Below are 24025 nucleotides of genomic sequence, written 5' to 3' on the forward strand. Positions count from 1 at the left end.
TCTCCTCCCCAAGCCGCCGCCACGATCTCCTTCCCCCTGACCCCGAGCTGCTGCCGTCGTCGCGCATCTTCCCTTCGCAGGCCTGAGGTTAGGTTGCAGCCGTCAGGACGGTCCTGGGCGCTCAGGAGGAGCCCTCGATCTGAGGTAGGTTGCTACCTCTTCTTATCCCGTGCGCCGCTCCTCCTCTTCTTCCCTCCCCCGTGCCGTTCATGGCCTCTGCCAGGAAAAATCATGTCCTGATTCTATTATCTGAAACTAATTTCTACTTTGCAGCTACGAGCGGCAAGAGAATATGAGGTGAAGTTGAGGACGAGCTCGGATGGGGCAGGACTCAGCGTCGACGCTTTCTTGGCCGCGTCCCTGAGCTGCTCATGGCGAAATTTCCATGGGATACAGTTCCTGTGAAGGTAACGTTCAGCCTTCTCTCCTGCTCTAGCGAAAACCCAAGTTATTTTAATGTTTCTTCTGAAATAATATCCTCAATACGTTTGGTTGGGCATGTCGTGGAGGTAGCCTTTAATTACACTACCTACTACTCGCTCAAATGTCCTTTTGCCTCATCCTCATTTGTCCAAGACCACCGTCTGATCTTAGAAGGTAAATAAATCATGAAACTATATTTACTCTGTACAAGCCACTTGAAGAAGAGTCTGACATTTTTTCAATAGTAAGCAACTTGATTGCATAGTACAGATTATAGTACAAAGCCACTTGAAGCATGTTCTGTCATTTTGCCATTGCATTTCCCTTTCTTGTGTACTCATAAAATTGTGTCTTTTGTTATTGAGGTGAAGTTGAGGACGAGCTCGGATGGGGCAGGACTCAGCGTCGACGCTTTGTTGGCCGACACTATCAGCCTTCTCTAAACAAATAGTTATGTGTCCGTGCTTAGCATATAAAAAGGAAGCTGAAAACTGGATTTAGATGATATTTTGTCTGGTATATACAATTCATGCTTGATTGCTAATTATTTATCTCTTTATAGGGTGGTAAGAGTAGTAAACAAATGAGTAATACAAATAATCTTGTTTCCATTTCTTTATTTTTCTACATGAAAAACAGAGGTTCATTTCATAACACAGTAATGTTGTTTACATCTTGAAGCCACAACCCAGTAGTTCCAGCAACCCTTGCCTTATGGGAAAGGTCATCTGTGGTGTGCCCTTCTTACCTGAATCCGAGAAAATCGACCAGGTAAGGTTCAGTGATTTGTTGGGTATTAACCTCAGTAACATATTGCATGTGGAGGGTTGTGATTTCCTCTTTCAACATTTATAATTTCAAAATCACATCATTTATAGCTTGACTAAAGATTCAGCTTGTTGTACAGTGAGAAAGAATATGTTTCTGCGATTTTTATTGTAGTCTTCCTAACATGGTTCTAGGTTTTGCTCTTTCTCTGCCGACACTCGTGGTTCTTATCTGTTGGATCCTTGGTATTTTTCTCACTCATGGTTCCTTTTTATTTTTCCATATTTATGCCTTCCTCTCTTTTGTACAATCAACTTAATAGCTTTATAAAGTTTACAGAGTTATTGAGTAGAATAACGGGTGAGGAAAAGTATGTAGAATCATTTTGATGATGTTGAAGCTGAGATTATTATACGTGGGCATACTATCAACCATATATTTTGGCGAATTCTTTAGCTTAATTGATTTTACTAATTCTAATTCGTTTTGCTTCCAGGCAGATACTGAAACTTTTTCCACTATGTTTTGCTGATTTGTAGCATCTCTTTGGCCCTCTCATTGTGATTATATGAAGTTTTGTATTCGAAGATTGTTAAAGGTAGTTAGATCCTTCACTGTCCGAGTTCGATTACCTTTAGAATTCTAGGTTTTATAAGTTGACACACCTCCATGCCGATGAGCTTTCTATAGAAGCTCCGGTATGTAACTAATCATGCAACACTTGTCATGCTTTTATATCCCTGATGTGTGTTACGGTTTGGCATTTTATCTCCTTTATATAAACCTCCACTCATGTTGATGTGTTATCTCCTTATATTCCTAGCCGCTGCCGTGGGAGATCAATTGGTGCAGCCACCTCTTCTTTACCACACTTGGGAGGATATAAAATGCCAAACCAAGTTTAGCAATGTCTGGGTATGCCAAACCATCCATGACAAGTGTTGCATGATTAGTTGCATACCGGAGCTTTTATAGGGTGCCTCTCATTAGACCAACAAACTTACCATGTGAAATTGTTAGGACATTAACCAATTAACCCTGTATAATATATGGCATACCCTGATGCATATGTAATTGAGCTTTTTAGGTTGAGTCTGCCTTTTCAACTCCACTCGAGCAAGATTTTTTTTTCCGGTGATAACATTGTATATATCATAACTTCTTCACTAAATTAACAATTCAGTAATCTCATATAGTATCGGTGTCTCCATTGTATTTTAAGTTTTATTCACCTCTCTGAATACAGCTAGCTGCATTCATCTTGCAGATAGACTTCCCTTGTTAAGATAGTGAAGATTGCTACTGGAGCAGTGTGCTGGTTAACAAATGGGCATGGAGGAAAGCTGCTTTCAGTCAATAGAGAGTTTGGTTTGCCGCAGACCAAGCTCAAAGATGGAGTTAGAGTTGAAGTGAGGTTTCTTCAGTGTGATTTGTCAGGTTGGCTACCGCCTCGTGAATTTGTACATGATGAGACGGTCTGGAAGTAATTTATGCTATAAATATGAGTTTTTCATGCAATAAATTTAAGTTTGAATCAGATACTTGCGTGAGTGGCGCAGTGGGCCGAGAGATTCAGCCATTTCGTAAGAGCTTCGACCTGATTATGCAATGTTGTTGCCTGCAGGGGAATGTTCGCGAAATTTCCATAGAATGTACATATGAAATCCACCACTTCGATTCTGTAATATACTTATGATGGTTGCAATACCATTTCACTTTTGCCTTTGCGTCTTTATTAACAAAACATAGATAAAAATATAATAAGTTATGCTTTTCAGAATAAGTTTATATGTAAAATATACTACCCTTTGAAGATGTGGGCCATTTGTATTTATTATGTGAGCTTCCCGTTTCAGTTTTCCAATAGTATCGTTGATGCTTTCAGTTTGATATTATCTGGTTCAAGCACTCAGAAGTCAGAAGAACTACTCTTTGTTGAGATGTGGACCTGATTTTGTTCTTTGCTTATCACTGCTTGAAGGTCAAGGACATCAAAAGTGTTGACTCCATTATGATTTACATTTCAACACTCTTACAACCGGGGATTTCACGAAAATCAACAAGCTCAGCGAAGGAGGATTCAGTGAGGTTCACAAGGTACTCCCTCTGGTCATGTTTAATTGACGAGCCGTTGGTGGTATGTACGTAGCTGTATTCCTCTGCCTAGCCCGCGTCAATTTAATCCGACCGGAGGGAGTACATATGGAGAAATCAGACAACACATTGAAATTCAGATAGCCCCGTTGCAAAAAAGGAAATTCAGATAGCACAATTTATTATTAGTTCCATTTTGCAGAAGGTACTCTGCCGAATAGGGAAGAAATAGCAGTGAAAAGGCTACCAAAGAGGTGTCAACACAAGGTGTGGAGGAGCAAAAGTACCTTGTCAGGCTTGTCGGCGTCTGCTCGGAGCAGCAGGAGCGGCTGTTCGTTTACGAGTTCATCCCAAATCGGAGCCTTGATAAGATCCTATTTGGTACTAACACGAATCCTATTTCAGTTTATATCTCTATTTTCACTTCAGTATTTGGTGCTTTTCAAACAAATAGATGAGACATTGAAAAAAGCGTCCAGCCTTATTGGGGAAAGAGGTAGCATCAACATTCGTGTGATGCAAATTAATCATATTACATTCATGTTGTTTGCTCTGCATTTAGGATTTTTTAAAATGTTATATTGTCTATACTGATCTATGTAACGTGCCATGTGGTCGTTTTCTTCTTTTATTTTTGACGTTCTCTCTGATGCATGACCTCCCAGTTTCATAACTAAGCATTCCACAGGTTGCAACGGTGTCCAATATAATATATCGTGCTTTATATCGTGGTTTTATGTTTAATCATTGACTCCATGTTCTTGGTGTAAAATCTAAGTGACCAGACTTATGAAAAGTTTCATTAATAGCTTGGTTTGTTGTTGTTATTACCATTCAGATAAGAGTGATAGGCTGTTCTAAGAGGAATTTGCAAAACTGAAATTCTTATGAAATTTTGTATGCTGGGTTTGTGGATGAGTTTCTATGAAGTTTTGTTTTGATTTTTTTTTATGGCAGAGTACTAAAGCTTGACCATATTAAAATTGATAAATCAATATTTTTGATTGCCTGACTTACTTTTTACTCAGGTAGTTTCAAGGAGATAAAGCATTGTTGTGTTTGCTGATCAAGTATGAGAAGGAATCATGTTCAGAGACAGGTTCAATACAACATTTATAATATCTGACATATGTGGGATGCCAAATATCCGTTCTCGGAGGAATTTAGAGCTGAGGTATTTAATTCTCACAGTAGTCAACTTATTCTTTATAAATCGAGGAGAAACTAAAGTTTATCGTTCTCCTATGCGGTTAAAGGTTATTCTTTTGGAAATGGATGACATAGGAGAGGTCTGGCCAGACAAATATTTTGAGGCTGAAGAGATGTTCAGTAATACGGAATGGATAAATTCGAAAATGGATGCTGCTGTCCAGTTTTCCCAGCAGGTTACTTTCTCGAAAAGCATACAGCTGCAGCAAGCGTTGGTGTCTCCAGTCAAGAATGGTTCAGTTTCTCGGACTAATGAAGAATCTGACAATGCTCTCAACAATATTCTTCTGTTATACACTCATTCTCTCTTGTTATCTACAAAATTAACTTCTGGTAGGCATTCCTGCTGTAACAAAGGGTACACCATCTCCGCCTCCTCAGTCATCAACGCCAATATCGTTGGTGGCATCTGATGTTGTTATGATGTTCCGTGTCCCAAAACTTGTCTCAATCGTCTCAGAACCTTTGCGTTCATGGACTGCATGTCTGCTCCGGGTATGTTTATCCTCCCCCTTCCCCTTGCATAATTTCCCAACTCCATATGCAGATTGCCCCTATTTCTCAAATCATTGTAGGAAGAAAAATAGTCTTATGTGGCAGTAACTTTACTGTATGTGGTAAGCAAGCTGTTTTACAAAATTAGCATTGATTTTTTACATTCTTGAATTCTATGAATGAGATTGTGAACTTGGTGTTCCATTATCCATCACATATCTAAAAGTAGGCTTTGCCATGCATCCGTTTTATGCTTATTCAGGTTCTAATAAAAAAACATACGATACCTCTGTATTTTTCTTCACAATTATTCATGTTGGTGCTAACCGGCTCTCATATTTTTTCTTCTCCCATCTGCTCACCGAAAGGCTAATTGATGTTACTTTTATTTTCTTTATACAAGCGCTTTCAGTTGGTATTGCATGTTACAGATCGCAAAATATCAATTTATTTATGTGTCTCATGTCTGTAGGGCCAGGAATTGTGTATATATACTTATGCTTGGTGTGGTTTATTGTTCAGCATTGAGTTAAGAAAATCCATGGTGTGTGCACCTATCTTGTGATGTTGGCAGCAGAAAGGGTTGGTGTCTCTAGGCAAGAATGGTTTGTTTTCTCTGACTAACAAAGAATCTGACAATGCTCTCAACAATATTCTTCTGTTATACACTCATAGTCTCTTGTTACCTACTGCATTTCCAGTGAGTGATGCTGCTGAAGCTTTAGCCTTCGAAAGGAGATTTAAAGAGGCTGCACATGTTCAATGTCAGGTACGTCTCTCAAATCTGCACTAAAGAGGCTTGATGTTGTTCAGGTTGAACCTGATGTATCACCAGTCGAGTGTCAAGCGATAGATGTGTCCTGCTTCAACATTTTGTGAAGAAACCGTTACTTATCATATTTTGGTCCTAATTTGTCTGGTCAATGATGGGCAGTGTCTTTCAGTGGAGTTTCAGTTGCGTGCTTGCATGAAACTTTGACTTGACTCAACCTCACTCTTCAACCCTTTCAACAGGGTTGTATCCACAACGGGTATCACTGGCGCATGTGCTAAAATCATGTCAGAATTTGATCAATAAATTTTATCTTGTTTTAGTGCTGAAGCATGACCATCTGTACATAAATATCTATTTCACTTACCGTGCAGGAGGTTGGGGAGGACCAGGAGAAGGCACGCGGGGCTGGGCTGGCCTGGTTCGTCGCGGGCGCGGGGAGACCGGCGGCGGCGGCCAGGACCGATCGACGAGCGCCTCCACAGGAGGAAAAGAATAAGAGGAGGTGGTGCTGGGAGACCGGCTGTGGCAACGGCCGGCGAGCTCCGCCATGATCGACCACGAGCCGCCACCGCCGTCGGGCCTCTCCCCCTCGACCCACCTAGCGCCGGAGGTGGAGGAGCAGCAAGGGGTGGCGCTGGGACGGAGGAGGAGGAGCACGGATTCGGCGCCGACGAGCTTCTCCACGAGTAAGGCCGTCGTCTTCCTCTCAATGCATCTTCCCTCTCCCTCTCTCACTTTCTCTCTTTGTCCACAGATCGGTTCATGCGTGAGATGGCGGGGGCATATGTGTGATGGCGCTGCTCCGTGAGATCCATGGACGTGAGATGCGAAGGTGAGCTCTATGTCGTTTTGTTGCCATGGGATCTGCTGACCCGTAAGACGTCTGTGGAAGGTGGGGCCTGAGCTCCTTTTTTGGTAGGAGGCCAGAGGATTCCCATGGCTAAGAGGCTGGATAAAATCCCCAAGCTAAATTCCCCGGTTCTTTGATTTGATTTGATTTGAGAAGTGGAGTAGAACCACTCACCATTCCCAGGCCATCTCGCCCCCAAACTATCATTATTTGAAAACTCATTGATTTGTTTTGCTGAAAATATTAGTGCTCTTTGATGTGATGAGTAGCTTCTTATTCAACTATGCCTATTTTAATTTGGTTATTTTGTATTTACTGACAGACATGCCAAATAGACACATGCGACCAAATGAGGCCACCGCCACGCCTGGCCACGGGTGGTTGGATGATGGCGGCGGTCACATAGCGCGTGCCGAGCAAAGGAAGTGAGTGTGCGTCGAGCGATGGCTTTGGATTTCCGGTATAATTATTTATTTGAATTTACATGACAGTCTCAATGATTTACTTGATTTTATCTTTGTTTTGAAATTCTTTAGATAGGAAGCAACATTTGTACATGCCCCGTTCCAGAATATGCAGAGAAGATGGTCACCGCAATTGATGAAGAACGAGTTGATGGAAATTAGATTGGTGGAGCGGCCACATGTATTGCGAGAAATGTTCCTCATGTAGGTACTACCATGTTATGTTCATTTTGGTGTGTTCCAGCATAATAAACCAAATAAGGCCCCCTCTATTTTTTTCTAATCACGAGCATGGTTTGGGCTACGTCATATATAGTAACACAATGACTTTGGATTTCCGGTATAATTTATAGGCCTCACACTTCTTTTGCTATGACCCATTGAATTTTCCCCCTTAAACGCCAGTTGAATGTATATTTGAAACACTAGCTGAGCATATCAGGTAAATGAAAAGGGTAGGCCAATACTGAATGATGGCAACGCTACTTGCAGAGTTATTACAAAATGAAATTAGATTCAGCATTTTCCTTTGTTAATCTACTTGAATTACTCCATTTGTTGTGTACCTTTAAACTCTTCTTCAAACAACTTGGTTTATTTTCCATTTGTGAAGTAATGGTTTGTAGACTTAAAACAACCCATTGGTATATTTTGTTTTACAGATACTAACCCATATATAAACATATGTTTGATTCTTTTCGGCATAAAAAATGGTCTTAGTTCATTAATAGAAACAAATGCCCATGGTTTCCAAAAAAAATCTGATAACTGTTTACACGATTGCCCACCAAGAAAATGAGATGGTACTATTTGAAATGGTACTTATTCTGTTGTTCCATATTTTTTAATGGTCCGGGCATACATAAAACTGTTTATGATAAAATTGTTGGATCTCCTTACCATAATATTTTCGTATGCCTAAACAGAAACAACTACAATAGCACTACTTGTGGCAAAGTTACTTTTTGAAGTGAAATATGTTAGTTGGAGTTTCTGCTCCATAGTAATGCTAAAGTGGATCTACTTGTAGTAGTTCAGATTTCTATGACATTGGGAGTAGGAGTATGTGCTAATATTTATACTGAAGGATAGTCTATGGTTCTCTGTAAGAATTTGTTGATGCATTGCACGTTTTCCTGTGGGTTGCAAACTGAAGATATGGCTATAGAAATATTTGAGTCTGTTAAATCTTGATATGGTGGCCCACCTTTCTTTTCGAAATAATTTGCATCATGTTTGCTGTTATCCTGAGTCAACTGAGATTTCTTTTTTCACAAGAACATAATATGTGATGTCAATATAGTTCTTAGATTTAGCATTGTAAGCGATAGGATGTGTCGTGTTTTGGTACATATGGTTGCAACATGCCACGTGTTTGGTTCTTGGCCTATTATCTTTGGTTTTCGCGAGTTAGATTTCTTCTCGACTCATGCCATCATGATGTCGAGCATTTCATTTTGTTAATCATGTCAGACTATTTGCGCAGATGAGCTGTACTGCATTAATTGTATGCTATTACTTTTTCTTGCACTTCGTGTGCGATCAGGAAGATTATAGAAGTGAGCACTGCCTTACAATACACAGTGCACTCTATGCCTCCATGCTCTCGAAGATGTGAACCACCTGTTCATGCAATGTTCTTTATCAGGTGAGTCCCAGATCAGACCGCGTCAAACGAAGCGTGCAGTTTTTCGGAGCCTAAAAAACGGGACACAGTCCGGGAATGGTGGTATTGGACCAGATGCCCGAGTGTAAAACACAAAGAGGTGGCGTCAATGGCGATTCCAGGGGTGATTAGTAGCCAGGATTTTGTTTCAATGGAGGTGGCTTCTAATCAATCTTGTAACTTATCTGTTCCAAATTTAATGAAGTGTCAAGAAACCTTTTCCTGTTGTCTCTCGGAAAAAAATACTTTGGCTTGCATTATCATGTGTGGACCATTTCCTTCTTATAACCGTTTGATGAACTTCTGCTTTCTTGATAAGGTAGGTTACTTTTTTGTGAATGTTAACAGAGATTGCTGTGTTATTTACATGTAAGTTAGTCAAAATAATTACATGTTCTGCTATTTGGCGTCAAATAATGTTCATTATTGTGTCTTCTTCCATTATCAATACAACCATATAGCGGCATGCCTTATCAGTAACATTCCATCTGATACATACTAAGCATTGCTGATTTACTGTAGTTTTGCTTTTTTTCTTTTGCGCCGGGGACAACTAAACAAAACAGACGCTTAAAACTTATGATTGTAGTGTTGTCTTTCATTTGCCTGTGCGCCGGGGCGCACCGGGTCATCTAGTTTATATAAACAACCAATTTGCCCAATTGCGCTAAGACATGCCTCGATCCGTTGCTCACATGCTCCGCCCTCTTGATCCCAATGAGATCGCAGACTTTTGTCAACTACATGCTGCACCTTCTTGATCCCAATGAGATGACAGACTTTTGTCAACTACTAGGCTTCAAGGTATAAGCTCCAGCATTCCCATCTGTCCTGGTTGGTTCTGACTTGAGATCATCCGTACCGCACGCAGACAATCGGACTCTAGTGTTGCCGGCCATTGTGTAGATTGACCAAATGATTTAATCGTTCAAGGCAAGATAGTACTTCAGCTTCAATATGGGACAAATTTCCACTCTGAAACACTATCATCTCGAACCAGCACTCAAATACCCGCCTTCGTCGTTAGTGTGTCCCAGCCTGAAAAGCAGACTCCAGATCTTCCTCATCTCCTCTCGCAAGACCATGGCAATGTTGTCTAAAATATGTCTAATGTAATTGAACCTGCGACAACTAATTTGGATTGGAGGTGGTAGAAAGCTTTTGTTAATCAGTGTTTAGTCAATACCTGGAATAGCGTTTTGGCTCCCCCGGTAGACAATTAAATCGCTAAAGAAACTTTAAAATCCAAGAAAATGTTCAAACATGCCACTATGGTACATATAGTTCCGAGGATCTTGTCAGAAAGGCCAATCAGGTTAGCAACTTTTAAAAATAAATCAGACCAAGATGACATATGTGTGTGTTGCACGTGTATAGGGTTGTGCCGCACCAGAAAGGCATAGTGCCATACGATAAAAAGAACGGAATACTTTCTTCACATAATAAACCAATTGTTGCTAAATTGTCATGTACATCACATGATACAGGGCCACAAGGACGGTCCCTTGATTTCCTAAAGAAATAATATTCATGTCTAGTTTTTTTTGGTTCAGGTAAAGGTCAAAATTATTAATTTTGCTCGTACTGAAGGCGTCGAGACCAAGCCAGCAATTTTCTCATTGTATCATCACTATGACATTTGAAATTTTGCTTCTCGATAGCACTGCCTCCTCGATATCCCTTCTGACCCACTAGATCCTGAAAAGAACAGACATGTGTCAATGACAGAACAAAGATTATTTATTCATAAAGTATGTAAATGGTTAAATGCAATAATGTAAATGCTAAGAGAACTGCTGAAACCCTACAAAAAAAGTGGCATGATAGAAAGAAGGATCATTGAAATACTGCTCTAAGAAAATAACAAAAGACGATCAAAATTTCGCACATACAAGCTTAATTTTGTTATCAAGTTTCTAGCATATGCACCTATCAGTATAAAATCACTCTGTTGGTAATTACAAAGTTTTAGTAAGAAAAGGTAGAAGAGTGCAAAGTAATATTTCCTGCAGAAGTTAAGAGAACTATTTAAGAAAAGGTATCCAAGCAAACTTGGATTTTTATCAGCCAGAGCAACATTCATATTATGATCAAGGGATAAAATGGGAACCAATTTTTTTTTACCAATAACCATTCCACCAATCTTCTTTTTCCATCCATACGGTTAAGTTATTGCAACAGGTACGCATGATTCTTACATGCTTGTACTATTTGATTAACTTGATCCATTTACAGAAAAAGAAAATAACTTCGAAGCGGCTGTTAATGCAGAAGTGCAAACTAACCTAGCATTTAATAACCAGAAATAGGACAATGCATCCATCCATGATTTTTTCCATTAATGATATCAGCGACAAAAATAAGCTAAATAGTACAATGTTTGCTCCATTTTAAGTTAACTATCTTGTCTAGCTCTAAATTGCAAGTAACAAAGGTGGTAGATGAATTAAGCATGTAATGGATATGGATATACCTTAGTTGCATGGAATTCCGCAAGTTTCGAAGCACCAAAATTACATCTAGGTGCAAGGAAGGTTCGGGCCTTTTCATGATCAAAAGATGCTTCTTTTGAAAATTCTTTTGCTGCCTTAAGTATTTCTAAAACATTTCTACATAATACCAAAAGTCGGCTGCTGCTATCCTGTTTCATAAAGCTGCTTCAGTTGCACAACATAACAAGATATGATCAAAATAACTTTAGTTATTTTTACTACTATACCTCAACAGGATTGTAGATAGAGTAAGGACTCCGTATGGCTGTCCAATTATCTAGATCGAGCATTTGCTTTTCCATAAGAGAGACACTTTCAATCACTTTATCATTTGGTGTCAACAAGTGCAACTCCATCCATGAACTCAGCTCCAATCGAAGATTTGAAACATCGCGGGAAATATCCCCGACGATCAAATTTCCAAAATCCACAACGGAATTGTGTATGTGATATGGATCCTTGCATAAGCTGGAACAGTTCCACATCAAAATAGATTGAGTTAAGTTAAATATAATAGCTAAAACATATCAGTTACATAACCATTAAAAACATTGAAATACACCATAGGAAACATGGAAAATTGCTTAGTCAGTTCAACTGAACAGGGTGATTTAGGCTGTCAGTAAAAAATAAACACACAAAGCTGTCACAACCCGAAGCAATCTTTCTTGGATCTTTGTGTTTCTCAGCTTCGAACTAATTTTTTGAAATTACTATTGCAAATAATGATATCTACGTACAAACAAAGGTGAAGGCTTACATATGGGATTAGAAGTATCAATATATTATGGAAATCAATACCATTGAATCTGACAAAAACCTAAAAAATAGAGAACCACTATATCAGTAATTCAATGCATCAATCACTACAAAACTCCAACAGGCAATACAAAAGGCGCACATTACATGGCTTAGGACTGTATGAGAGAACGGAGAGCTTGCACTTTATCCAATAGCTTCAAAGAAAATAGTAAAAAAGTCCTCCTAGAGTTCAGCTCGAAGAGCTCTAGAAAAGGGCACGCCTGTTTAACAGTTACAAACTTTACCCTACCTCTCCCAGCTTCTCAAGTCAAACTTATGAAGCATTCTCTAAGGAAGCTAAGCCCAGCCAAGCAGTGCCGTGATTCTTCGCCCCTGGGGACTATTTGTTCTGTACATAGAACCTTTACTTCCTATCTAATCGAATGGCAGAGTGTCTGCCTTTTCCTCAAAAATATCTATCACAGTAGTAATGATCAGCTGCACCTATCGTAAGTCATTATGAATTGACAAAATCACCTTAAGTAGAGTATAGAACACATTAAACCACAGACTAGCTGACGTACATTTCTGGCATACAATATTTGACTAATATTATGTCCTTATAATGAAAATATAGCAGACAATATATAAGTTGGAACATATACAAAACTAAAAGAAATCGAAATCAAACCGAGTCATCTTAATTCATTTAAAAGGCCAACAAGGACATAGTAAATTAACGTAAAATATACAAGAGCAATTGGAACTACGGCCAACATTCCATAGGAGAGAAATAGGAGGGATCAATAAAGAAATTGAAAAGTCAAGCAAAATAGTTAAACCTGTTCATAGAACCGTATGTGCTGTTTGAAGGAAAAGTTGTTTCTAGTGTAGAGTCCATCTTGTTTTTGCAACTAACAAGCTGAGAGACACCCATGTCAAGCTGTTTACACAAATTAAATAAATAGTGTTATCAGAGTAGCAAATATTCATGCCATGGGAGATATGCATGTCAGGCATGACATGGGAGATATGCATGTCAGGCAATTTATGTGTGCACTACATAACTTATAGATATGACGAACTTGTGAGTTGAACATGACGGAGAATGGGTCATGTGACGTGGCAAGGTTCGTTTGTCAGAGATGCATCGTACTTCAAAGGATACAGTAGCATAGAATACATATCAAAAAATAGTACTGAGAGCGGGACTACAGGAGGCACATACATTAATATGCCAACATTTAGTACAATTGCTACTTAAGCACTGATATAAGCAGTTCTACTTCAAATCTGTTGATAATATACATAGCCCATATGTGGATTTACATGAATGAATAAAAACCATGTGGGTCAACATGATTAAATTCCTAATCAAGAGTGTTGTAGATTTGTCAACTGCTTTTGGCTTTCCAGCACGGGAGGAAAAATGCATTACAAAAAACACCCAGAAAAAGAACATATGTAAGTATTGCAATATACTATGTGCAACTGTTTTTATTTTGTGGAAAAAGGGTGATTTTTGCGAGTTAAATTAAAAAATATTAATAGCATTACAGTTTGCTACTTTTATATTTTAGCTCATCAACTATCTTTTTCGTGTTTTGTGAAAATTAAAATTAAAACACCTTTTAAGCACGAACTTTGGCAGATTCTTAGTGTATTCCAACATGTACACGTGAAGGGTGCACTTGCTCAGGAGCAAAAAAACCTTGTTTTATGTTACAGTACGAGTATATAACTTTCAAATGGATCTGACAATCCATAAGATATTACCTGCTCAAGTTGTGATAAGACCACATCACCAAGTAGAATCCAGTTTGCACGCCTCCATATGGAAGGGAGGACCAATCCCCCATTTCTGATTGCTAGCAAAATAAGCTCAATCTGGAACATAGATAATGTACCCAAGTTGGATGGGGCCATTCATGTCACTAGAGCTGAACATATAACTTTTAGTGTGGTAAGTAACAAATAAGCAACAAGTCGACTGCATCTCAAATAACATCTATCAGTTGAGGTTCAATTTCCCAACAAACTGATAAAGCAATACAATTCCGCTTTGCTTCCTGTACCAAGGCTAATTATTTGCGCTACACTCAGTAGGCCGCCCAACTATTCCAGCTTGCCACCATCCCACATAAAATGGCTAACCCCATTTACCAAGGGACAAGGCTGACCAGCTAGTTTAACAAAAATGGAACAAACAATTCAGTACATTGTGAAAAGTGCAAACTGATGTGAATATCCCCACAACCTATAGCATTCTAGTATACCCGTAAAAATTTAGAAATAGTCCAAATAGACACGTGAGTTTGATCAACTGCTATGAAGTAGCCAGAAAAACATTCTCACACCAAAATATAAATGCCATACTATGTGAATGTTGTAACCACTCCAGTTATTGCCTTATTGGCAGTCTGTAAAATTGTTTGACTACACCTTCCCAGATAAGCATCACTAACCAAATGGAATTAATGAACTCATGCTGTAATGTCAAATAAAAAGAAAGTCACAGATTTTACTGCAACCAATTTTCTGTAGAAAAACAACACGTTTATAGCAAAAATAAGCTATGAGCATGAGTAAACCTGGAGTTCTTTAATTTGAGAAATAACTTCATCAATGGAATCATGGCACCATAACTGGAGGACTCTTAGCAGTTGAACATAATGACTAATCGCTATATCCAGCCTCTTGGCCGGTCTTCCAACTATATCAATTAGTTTATCGATAATATTAGTCCTTAGATCTGTATTGTTTCTCCACTGAAATCTTCCATCTTCAATGTCTTTTTTAATCCTTTCAAGACCACCCAATATTTCATCTCGGGCATAAGAAGATATAAAACCCTGCAAAATTACAGAGTGTGAACAAAAGATATTAAAATACTACCAAAAGTTAGTGGAGCAACAGAGAACTCATTATAAGACAGATTAGATGATTGCTTCTGGCCTGCATATATTATTTAAATTTAGGGGTCAACCAATTTGCATACTTTCAAAATAATTTGGAACCTTATCAAATCATCTTTGAGATACTCATGAAGCACTCCTAAATACGCCAATAGAAGACTCACTGTAGATTTCCTAGCATAGGATAACTTCAACTTGGTTCAGAAAAAGAAAACCTGAGCATAAATACTGATTGGGATCTAATTCACATTTGCTTTGTGTGCAGCTTTTCAAAAAGGAAGACGTGAGCATGGGAATGTGGGTGGTGCGTTTCAACAAATCCAGACCTTTTGTGTATGTGCATAGTGTCAAGTTCTGTCAATCCGGATGCATTGACGATTACTACACTGCGCATTACTAATCACCGAGGCAGATGCTATGTTTGCGGGACAAACTACAGGCTGGGAGACTGCGGTGTTGCAATGAGATAGCAATAAGGAAATGGTGGTACTTGACCCTCTTTTGATGCTTACTGATCATCTGTATTCATTGAAAAGTAAGCTGATGATCCTGAGCTCGAGATTGAAGGAATACATTTTTTATGGCAAATTAAGCAGTCGCGAAGACTAACATTGGTTATAATGCATTGCATTTCATTAGAGATGACTGGGCCAAGTTTCAGGTAGAAAAAACTGAGGGAATGAACAGCTGGCTTGTAGGGCCTTTAGAAGGAAGCTCTGCGGACATAATAGAACTGCTTGAGGAATTTAGTTGTACATTTAAAGGGTAGAAAAAATCAGACAAGTTACTACTACTTTTGGTATGATTGATTGTCATTCCGCCGTGATCTCACCAGCAACGAGCCGCTAATCGATCAGTAACAAACATTACTAGCGTACCTGTCATTATATTTCTGCATTCAGTCTGGTATATGTGTAACATTTTGTGACTTGGTCTAGCTTTATTTGTTCAAAGGAGTGCATTTGCAGGTTTAACTAATATTATATGCCCATTGTTAGTAGATCCTTAACCCATAAACAAAGAAAGGGTTATCTACAGAGATGGTGTGTAATTTCTACTTTTTCTTCAGATATGAAGATAGACTCCAAATAACTCATTTAGCTGAGATGGTGTTTGGAGAGAGTTCAAGTGATGCTCCCAGGGCATGCTATGAAGTGTTTCTAATGAAAAGTATCAGATTTGTTTTGCATCACCATTACATGGAGGCATAGATATTTGTCTTACAAAGTCAAGCTTAGGTCAGAAGTACAAACAGTGACAAAAATGGTTTAATTTTCTCTCTGCAGAAGATTTGTCGTGCATTTCTTATTTTTCGATGTGCATCTAGTCACTCACTCTGCTAAAAAGTTCATTAATTAGAAGCATATGTGGGAAGAACTGTTGTAGAATGATTAACTCAAAATTACATGTGTTGTGGGTCTATTAAGCAAAGAGGCAAGCGGAGATTCATGTAGTGTCTGTGGCATTAAGGCATGGAACAGGTCTTTCTGACGTGGGCACACCAATGTCCCTAATAGCACCATGTACGACAACCGCCAAAAAAGATATGTCGACAAGAAAGAAAAACCTAATTCTTGACGGTAGTTGCATCCCCGTTAAGAACACATCGTCCCATTAGGGAAAAAATCAACAGAAAAACCTAATTACTAGTAAGACTTAATTACTGAACAATGCAAAAATAAACAACGTATTTGACTGCCTGCATCCTAGGATGTTCATTAATTTCCACCATCGTGCTGATGATGTGTGTGTGTGTGTGTGCGTGTGTTCTCTGTTTAGCCTTGCTTTAGGCTTGTAAATTTTCTCCCATCTTTTCAAAATATGAAAACGCAAGCTTTGTGCTTTCTCGAAGAAGAAAAAAAGGGCATTCACATGCTTTTGGTATTGTGACGGTGTTATGTAGACACCTGAATCATTAAATATATCTACTTATACAGTAACTTCAAATTCTTCTTTCTTAGTCACTTCTGCATACTACTCAAAAATTGCAGGAAGATCAAATTTGAGCTTAACATGTACGGAAAGGAACAAGTAATATCCAATAAAATGATTAAGTGTTATCAGATAACATGAAATGCCCTTTAGCACTTCTAAATATTTCAGTATGAGAGAGAGAGGGAGAGAGATAACCTCCTTTGTAAGCATATTGGCATTCTCTCCGGTGGCAATTAAGACGTATTTGTAGTTCTCATTCTCCGAACAAATGTACTCTAACAGCCCATCTGCTAAATCTCTAGCACGCTTCTGAAGAGCCTTCGGGCGCTGCTTACCCTGATCTGCAACCACCAGCTTCTTTCTCTCCGACTTGAAATTTATGAAATAGTTATGGTTAGCCTTATTACTCTGACAAAACAACTTTAATGTTTCCAGCAGTCCAATAACAAGACAAGTACAGGACTTGTTTGTCTTTAACAGAAGAGACTAACAAAGTATACATGCTTCTATGATATATGTTTGATGTCACTGAACTTTAAACAGCAACACTAAAAATGCACAATTTCGCCAAAATACGCACAACGGTAAACAATCACATATCGATCAACAGATATGGGAGGCTATACATAATATTGTGTGTTTAACTTGGAACATATTGATTTATTTGCCAAATACATATACAGAAGAAACAGGCAGTGATTAAAATATATAGGAAATATGAAACTAGGTTAATATTGTTACTGCAAGTATAATATGCAGCAGTTCAAAGGGGCCTGACTAAGGCAACAGCGTAATGCCTACACACACTTTCTCACCTACACATTCAGGTAGTGCCGACGAATGTGGAATCTTCAAGACACAGTAGATTGTTATGACGCTAAGGCCCCCCATTCTCTAGAAACGTATGCATAAGACCGTTTACTTTTGTACACAGTGAACTGTAGTTCTGAGAATAACTAAGCTTGATAGTAGTCCTCGCCAGTAGTGAAAAATTACATAGCATGCATAACTTGGTATGCATATAAACGGATCATGATTGAACATAAATACTACTTCAGAAGCCCCTAGCCATGCTGTATATAAGTGCACGCACAAGACTCCTGGTTTACTTACTTAATACTAACTTGATGTTCAGCACACATTTCAGAGTAATAGTCCCTGTATGTTTTTCTTTTCTGTAGCAGATCTGAAGCATATTTTTTTAAGTTCAATGTGAAACAAGAGGATAGAAGACAATATAATAAGATACAGGAAGTACCACTGGATAACGTAAACGCTCCCTGTTGAGAATGTCGGTGTACATGGCTGGACCAAGCTGGCGGATAAAATCTGTGTCCATCTGTAATGGTTGAACATGGCATCAATAAATCCAATCAGTTTTTTCGTTGATTAAAGACAATGTCATCGATAAATCGCATCTGTGGGAGGGAGTAACTAAAACTGAAACTAGTCTTGATATGAGTAACATCTGTCACGCTACTCTCTCTTTACCTTGGCCTTGAGCTTCCCATGCCTTTGGTCGGTGCCCATCGACGGGAGTGGAATCCGCGGCGCAGGATGGTCGCAGAAGCGTCTACTTTGAGGGCTCTGCCCGGAGAGGCCGGCCGTCGTGAATAAGGGCCCCCGCAGAGACCCGCTCACCGCAAATGCGGCCGCCATCTGTGCCCTGGGAGGGAACTTGGGGACGGCGCGGGGCAGGCTGGGGAGGGGGGCCGAGAGAGACCTTTGTTTTTGTTTGCTTCTTTCCGAGGCGGTGTGGAGCCGAGGCGATCTGCTGGTAATTTATGTCGGCGGTGGCGGTTCTGTGCTTGCCAATTTGCCATGGACTCTGCTCCTCGCGAGCCCTCCTGCGGTCCTGCCCCTTTGGCCCGCTATCGTGTCGCCATGACTTTGGTCTCTCCGTGTTGCTTGCCTATGACGGTGTGGTCCCTACGTCCTTGCCACGGTGTGCGTGACCATTTTCACAAAAATAACCTTCAGTGAAAGTATTGTACAAAACAATTATTTTAGTCCACTAACCTTTTTATGTGGTGTCTATACGAGTGATGCCACACTTCATACGATCGGTGATCGGCGCACATATCGTGCCTACGTGATGTGTATGTGCGTACGTGGCATGCAGCTGCCAATGTAGAAAGCATGTGTGACCCTTTATATATAGTGTTTGTCTTGAGTTGATAGAACATTATAATAGCTCAGATAGATGACATTTGCTATTAAATCCTAAGTCTTGAGTTCAAAGATTATTCAGCTTATTGTCAAACATTATTCAGCTTCATGTCAAACATTCTACTGTCTTTCCTATATGAGTGTACACAAGAAACTTTTTTGCAGGAAAATAATTGTGAATTAAAGTGGATTACATTATGTTATTAATGTTTTTGGCGTCTTCGAGGAAAAAATAAATATGACAAAATGTTTAAAAAACAATACGAGGTTGGGTTCCATGTTTTAGAACATACTACAATATGTAGCATAGTTCTTAAAAATAAAAATAAAATAATGTTTGAACTCAAGACCTACGATTCAACAACAAAGGCTTCATCCACCTGAGATACAATAATGTTCTATCAACTCTAGGTAAATACTATATATAATGGGTAGTGTGGTGCCTTTGGCCACGCACGCACATGCACGCCATGTAGTCACGATATGTGACGCCGATCGCATGGGCACCACACAGTGAAGTGTGGTGCCGCTTGCATAAACGCCACACAAAAGGGTTAGCAGACTAAAATAGTTTCGTTAGGAGGTTATTTCGTGCAATACTTTCACCAAAGGGTTGATTTTGTGAAATCGCCGGTGTGTGTGGGTTCTTCACGGTTGTGTTTTCTTTCTCGAGTATAAATGTAGTACTGGAACTTGGAGGCCTAAATTCAAATACGGTCACCGACTTTTTGAGTACGCAACGTATAGTAACTAATACGATGGAGTGCCGTATAGTTCTGTATCCATTGATGTTGCACGGTTGACCGGTCAAAACAGTTTGCAAAAGTTGATGCCCCAACCCTGTCACTTTTAGGTTAGTAGTTAATAGAGGGGAATTCTTAAAAAATAAAGGATATTACCGTCCCCTCCACCAACCACTGTACGAACCAGAGGAGCCCCGTGTGGTTGCCTATTAAAATGACGAGATGTCGCCTAGAGGGGAGGGGTAAATAGACATTTTAAAAACTATTATGGATTTGTCTTGTAAGAATATGAAATTAAACTAATATTTATTTTACAAGCACAAAACCTAAATATGCTAGGCTTAACTAAGTGCAACAAAAACAACTTAAAGCAATATAGACACAAAATATATATATCACAAGTGATAGCAATATATATGTACTTCAAACACGATGGCTATGACAAGGAAAGTAAACTCAGGTATAGAGATAACGGTGGTACGCGGAGATGAAGATGTATTCATGTGTTCCCGCACACAAGGTGAGGTACGTCACGTTGGAGAGATGCGGGCCGGCTACCACGAAGATGTCCCGGACACCACGAAGGCTCACCTTCTTCTCCAAGCCAATACCACGAAGAACAAAGGTCTTTCCCTTATGGTGAGCTTTACCTCCACTCCGGAGATGGAAAGCTCCACAACCACTTCACAAGATCCACGGAGGGGAAGCCCGAGCCTCTTCACATTCTTCCACGAAGAGGACACCGAAGCACCAACCGCCAACACAACTAGGAGGTAACCCCTCCAAGAGTAACAAGCTCACGGTCTATCACTCGAACTAATCGTAATGGAGAGCTCAACACTTATGCAAGGATTCAAAATCAAGAGCTCCAAGGGTGCTCAAATCCTTCACACTCAAATCTCACCAAAGCAACAAATGCTATGGAGAAACTTGAGTGGAAGAGCAAAGGAAGAAACCAACAAATGACTCCAATATCTATATCCCAAGAGTTCCCTCGCAAAGAGGAGGAATTGATTGGTGGAGTTGTAGATTGATGTCTACGCACACTTCTATTCTTGTAGACAATGTTGGGCTTCCAAGTGCAGAGATTTGTAGAACAGCAGCAAGTTTCCCTTAAGTAGATCACCAAAGGTTCATCGAACTCAGGGAGGTAGAGGTCAAAGTTATCCCTCTCAAGCAACTCTGCAATTACGATACAAGAAGTCTCTTGTATCCCCAACACACCCAATACACTTATCAGGTGTATAGGTGCACTAGTTCGGCGAAGAGATAGTGAAATACAAGTAATATAGGTGATTATAAGTGGTAATTGCAATCTGAAATAAAGAGGGCAACAAACAAACATGTAGCATAACTGGTTGTAAATGGTGTTTCAATGCTTAGAAACAAGGCCTATGACTTTTACTTTCACTTGTGGATACTCTCAACAATGATGCCATAATTGAATACGTAGATATTATCACTTCACTATGCTACTCTGAACCATTCTCCGATTTGATAACAAACAAAAATTCACTGTGTTCTGCATAAGCATTCCTTAAAGTTCGCATTCCCAATCTATGGATGCCCCACACTATCACCTTGAGCATACAAAGATGGTACTAACTAGACACCACAATTCATAAGTATTTCTGTAAATTAAGCTTAAGAAACAAACACGGTGTGCACACTGTCACCTTCACACCGTTGGACAAGATGTCCCTAGAGATCACATAATAAAACCACTGGAGTAGCATAATAGTTGAAGAATAACATCTACATATTCAATTAGATTACAAAGCTCATGATCACATAAAGATCATATATGGAGAGACAGATAGACCACATAGCTAGTAAAGCCTTTAGCCTCGGGGGAGAACTACTCACTCCTCATTATGGGAGTCAGCAACGGCGATGAAGACGGCGGTGGAGTCGATGGAGATGGCTCCAGGGGCAATTTCTCGTCCCGGCAGCGTGCCGGAATAGATATTTTTGTCCCCGGATCTTGTCTGTGATGGTGGCTGAGCTACGGAACTTTTCATGGATGGAGGCTTATTGATTTAAGGCTTTCACATTGGGAGGCAACTTATAGGCGGAAGGGCGAGGTCGGTGGGCGCCCGAGGGGCCCACACCATGCCTAGGCGCGACCAGGGGTGGGCCCGCTCCTAGGGGTGGTGTGGCCACCCTGGTGCCCACCTTCGCCTCTCCTTCAGACTCAGTGTTCGTGACAAGAAAAATAGGAACTTCGGCTTTCGTTTCGTCCAATTCCGAGAATATTTCCTGTACAACTTTTCTAAAATACAATACAGCAGAAAACGGGGAACTGGCACTGTGGTATCTTGTTAATAGGTTAGTTCCCGAAATTTATAAAAATACAACGAAGTGTAAGCGAAACGTATTGGAATTGGTGTAAAACAAGCACTGAGCATCAAAAATTATAGATACGTTTGCGACGTATCATAGATCTAGATCTCCTCTTTCAAATCCCTCAAGAATATGCAAAAATCATGGGAGGGATGGAGAGGTAGCAAGCTTTTGAGGTTCAACAATGGAGTAGGAGAGAGAGCAAATAGAATAGTTACCCGGCGGCAGCACCCAGCATGGCGGGCTGCATGTTGACCTGGCTGGCGCCTAAGTTGGTCCTCCCGAGCTCTATGCCGTGTTGCTCAATTCTGCTCAAATGACCATTTTTCTTCGAGAACTAAAAACTCTTCTCACGATGTTCACAAACTCCGATTGAGATAAAACCAATTTTGTTGGAAAGATAACGACGAATAGAACCCTCACAGAATATTTTTATATGATTTTAGAGAGGGAGCCTCCCAACATTAAGAAACGGTGAAGACATCCAAACTTGAAAACGCAATAGAAGATGCATACGGATTCCGTTTTCGATGAACTTGGGCTTGTTGAAAAGCTAGCAACAAGATGAAGAACCTCACACAGAGAAACACCTAGAAGCAACAAGAATAGGGATGAAAAGTATGAAAAGGATTGAGCTCCCTAAGACGATGCTATCAAGTTACTCAACCGAAAGCCCCTCTTGATAGTGTGGTTGTGTATCCTATAATCCGGTCTCCCAACAACCACCGTCAGACCTGTAAAAGGAAAACCTAGCAAGACCATACCTTTTCCGTGAGCATCCCGCTTGATCTTGATGACAACGCTTCAAGCTCCACTCAAGCCGAAATGCATCAATTGATCGTTGTTGCTTCGTGAAGACTCATAATTGCTCCCCCATACACCACTATGGGAAAGCTCCATTGAAGCACATCTTCACAAGTCTATTATCATCAAATGGACGACAAGCTTCAAGCATGATATCTTCAATATGCTCATCTAGAACAAGCCTTTCACAACCTTGAAGACATCCATACTTGATGTCATCCTCACATGGCCTATATGAGGTCATACTCCTGATGCATGCCCATGGCAAGATACCTAACCCACATAGATAACACAAATTCACATATATAGTGGGTTAGTTCATGAAGCATAATTGACAAGGCTTACCATACCACAAGATCACATGATCCAAAGTGGTACATGATGTCTACGGGTGCTTCTATTCTTGTAGACAGTGTTGGGCCTCCAAGAGCAGAGGTTTGTAGAACAGCAGCAAGTTTCCCTTAAGTGGATCACCCAAGGTTTATCGAACTCAGGGAGGAAGAGGTCAAAGATATCCCTCTCAAGCAACCCTGCGATAACAATACAAGAAGTCTCTTGTGTCCCCAACACACCTAATACACTTGTCAGATGTATAGGCGCACTAGTTCGGCGAAGAGATAGTGAAATACAAGTAATATGGATGTATATGAGTGGTAATAGCAATCTGAATAAAATATGGCAGCAAACAAACATGCAACAGAACAGTAAATAAACGGAGTTTCGATGCTTAGAAACAAGGCCTAGGGATCATACTTTCACTAGTGGACACTCTCAACATTGATCACATAATAAAACCACTCTACACTCTCTTGTTGGATGATGAACACCACTAATTGCGTAGGGCTACAAGAGCACCTCAATGCCGGAGTTAACAAGCTCCACAACATTCAATGTTCATATTTAAATAACCTTAGAGTGCATGATAGATCATTGCAATTACACCAAGTACTAACATAGCATGCACACTCGTCACCATCACACTATGAAGGAGGAATAGATCACATCAATACTATCATAGCAATAATTAACTTCATAATCTACAAGAGATTACAATCATAACCTACGCCAAGTACTACATGATGCACACACTGTCACCGTTACACCATGGAGGAGGAATATAGTACTTTAATAACATCACT

General features: G+C 39.9%; 1 protein-coding gene and 3 long non-coding RNA genes across 4 annotated transcripts; 3 read left to right on the plus strand and 1 right to left on the minus strand.

The window, feature by feature from the left end:
• LOC124658427 lies at positions 1-2078 on the plus strand. The gene is made up of 3 exons (XR_006989187.1): positions 1-144; positions 274-1194; positions 1386-2078. It is a non-coding gene; the product is annotated as an uncharacterized LOC124658427 (long non-coding RNA).
• A 1523-nt stretch (positions 2079-3601) lies between these two features.
• On the plus strand, positions 3602-4588 carry LOC124654136. The gene is made up of 3 exons (XR_006988226.1): positions 3602-3666; positions 4314-4459; positions 4542-4588. It is a non-coding gene; the product is annotated as an uncharacterized LOC124654136 (long non-coding RNA).
• Positions 4589-4625: 37 nt separating this feature from the next.
• LOC124658092 lies at positions 4626-6002 on the plus strand. Its single transcript, XR_006989007.1, has 4 exons — positions 4626-4989; positions 5512-5594; positions 5691-5758; positions 5934-6002. It is a non-coding gene; the product is annotated as an uncharacterized LOC124658092 (long non-coding RNA).
• Positions 6003-10183: 4181 nt separating this feature from the next.
• Positions 10184-18469, minus strand: LOC124658445 (argininosuccinate lyase, chloroplastic-like). The gene is made up of 9 exons (XM_047196777.1): positions 18319-18469; positions 18086-18166; positions 17023-17196; positions 14569-14829; positions 13754-13864; positions 12820-12920; positions 11464-11704; positions 11218-11385; positions 10184-10442 (listed from the first exon to the last, which is right to left on the minus strand). Exons 1-9 carry the CDS (start codon positions 18355-18357, stop codon positions 10314-10316), a joined length of 1305 nt encoding a protein of 434 aa, XP_047052733.1. The 5' UTR covers positions 18358-18469; the 3' UTR covers positions 10184-10313.
• Between the last annotated feature and the right edge of the window lie 5556 nt (positions 18470-24025).

The sequence above is a fragment of the Lolium rigidum genome, chromosome 5 (assembly GCF_022539505.1).
Source record: "Lolium rigidum isolate FL_2022 chromosome 5, APGP_CSIRO_Lrig_0.1, whole genome shotgun sequence".
Classification (NCBI taxonomy): Eukaryota; Viridiplantae; Streptophyta; class Magnoliopsida; order Poales; family Poaceae; genus Lolium; species Lolium rigidum.

What these genes read in the sequence shown, in the direction of transcription:
- LOC124658445 (XM_047196777.1), bottom strand. Translation starts at nt 18,357, where the DNA reads ATGGGCACCGACCAAAGGCATGGGAAGCTCAAGGCCAAG. An exon ending in AGCGTTTACGTTATCCAGTG is followed by an intron (nt 17,197 to 18,085) that starts GTACTTCCTGTA and finishes ATAAATTTCAAG; the next exon opens with TCGGAGAGAAAGAAGCTGGT. An exon ending in TCTTATCACAACTTGAGCAG is followed by an intron (nt 12,921 to 13,753) that starts GTAATATCTTAT and finishes TTGTGTAAACAG; the next exon opens with CTTGACATGGGTGTCTCTCA.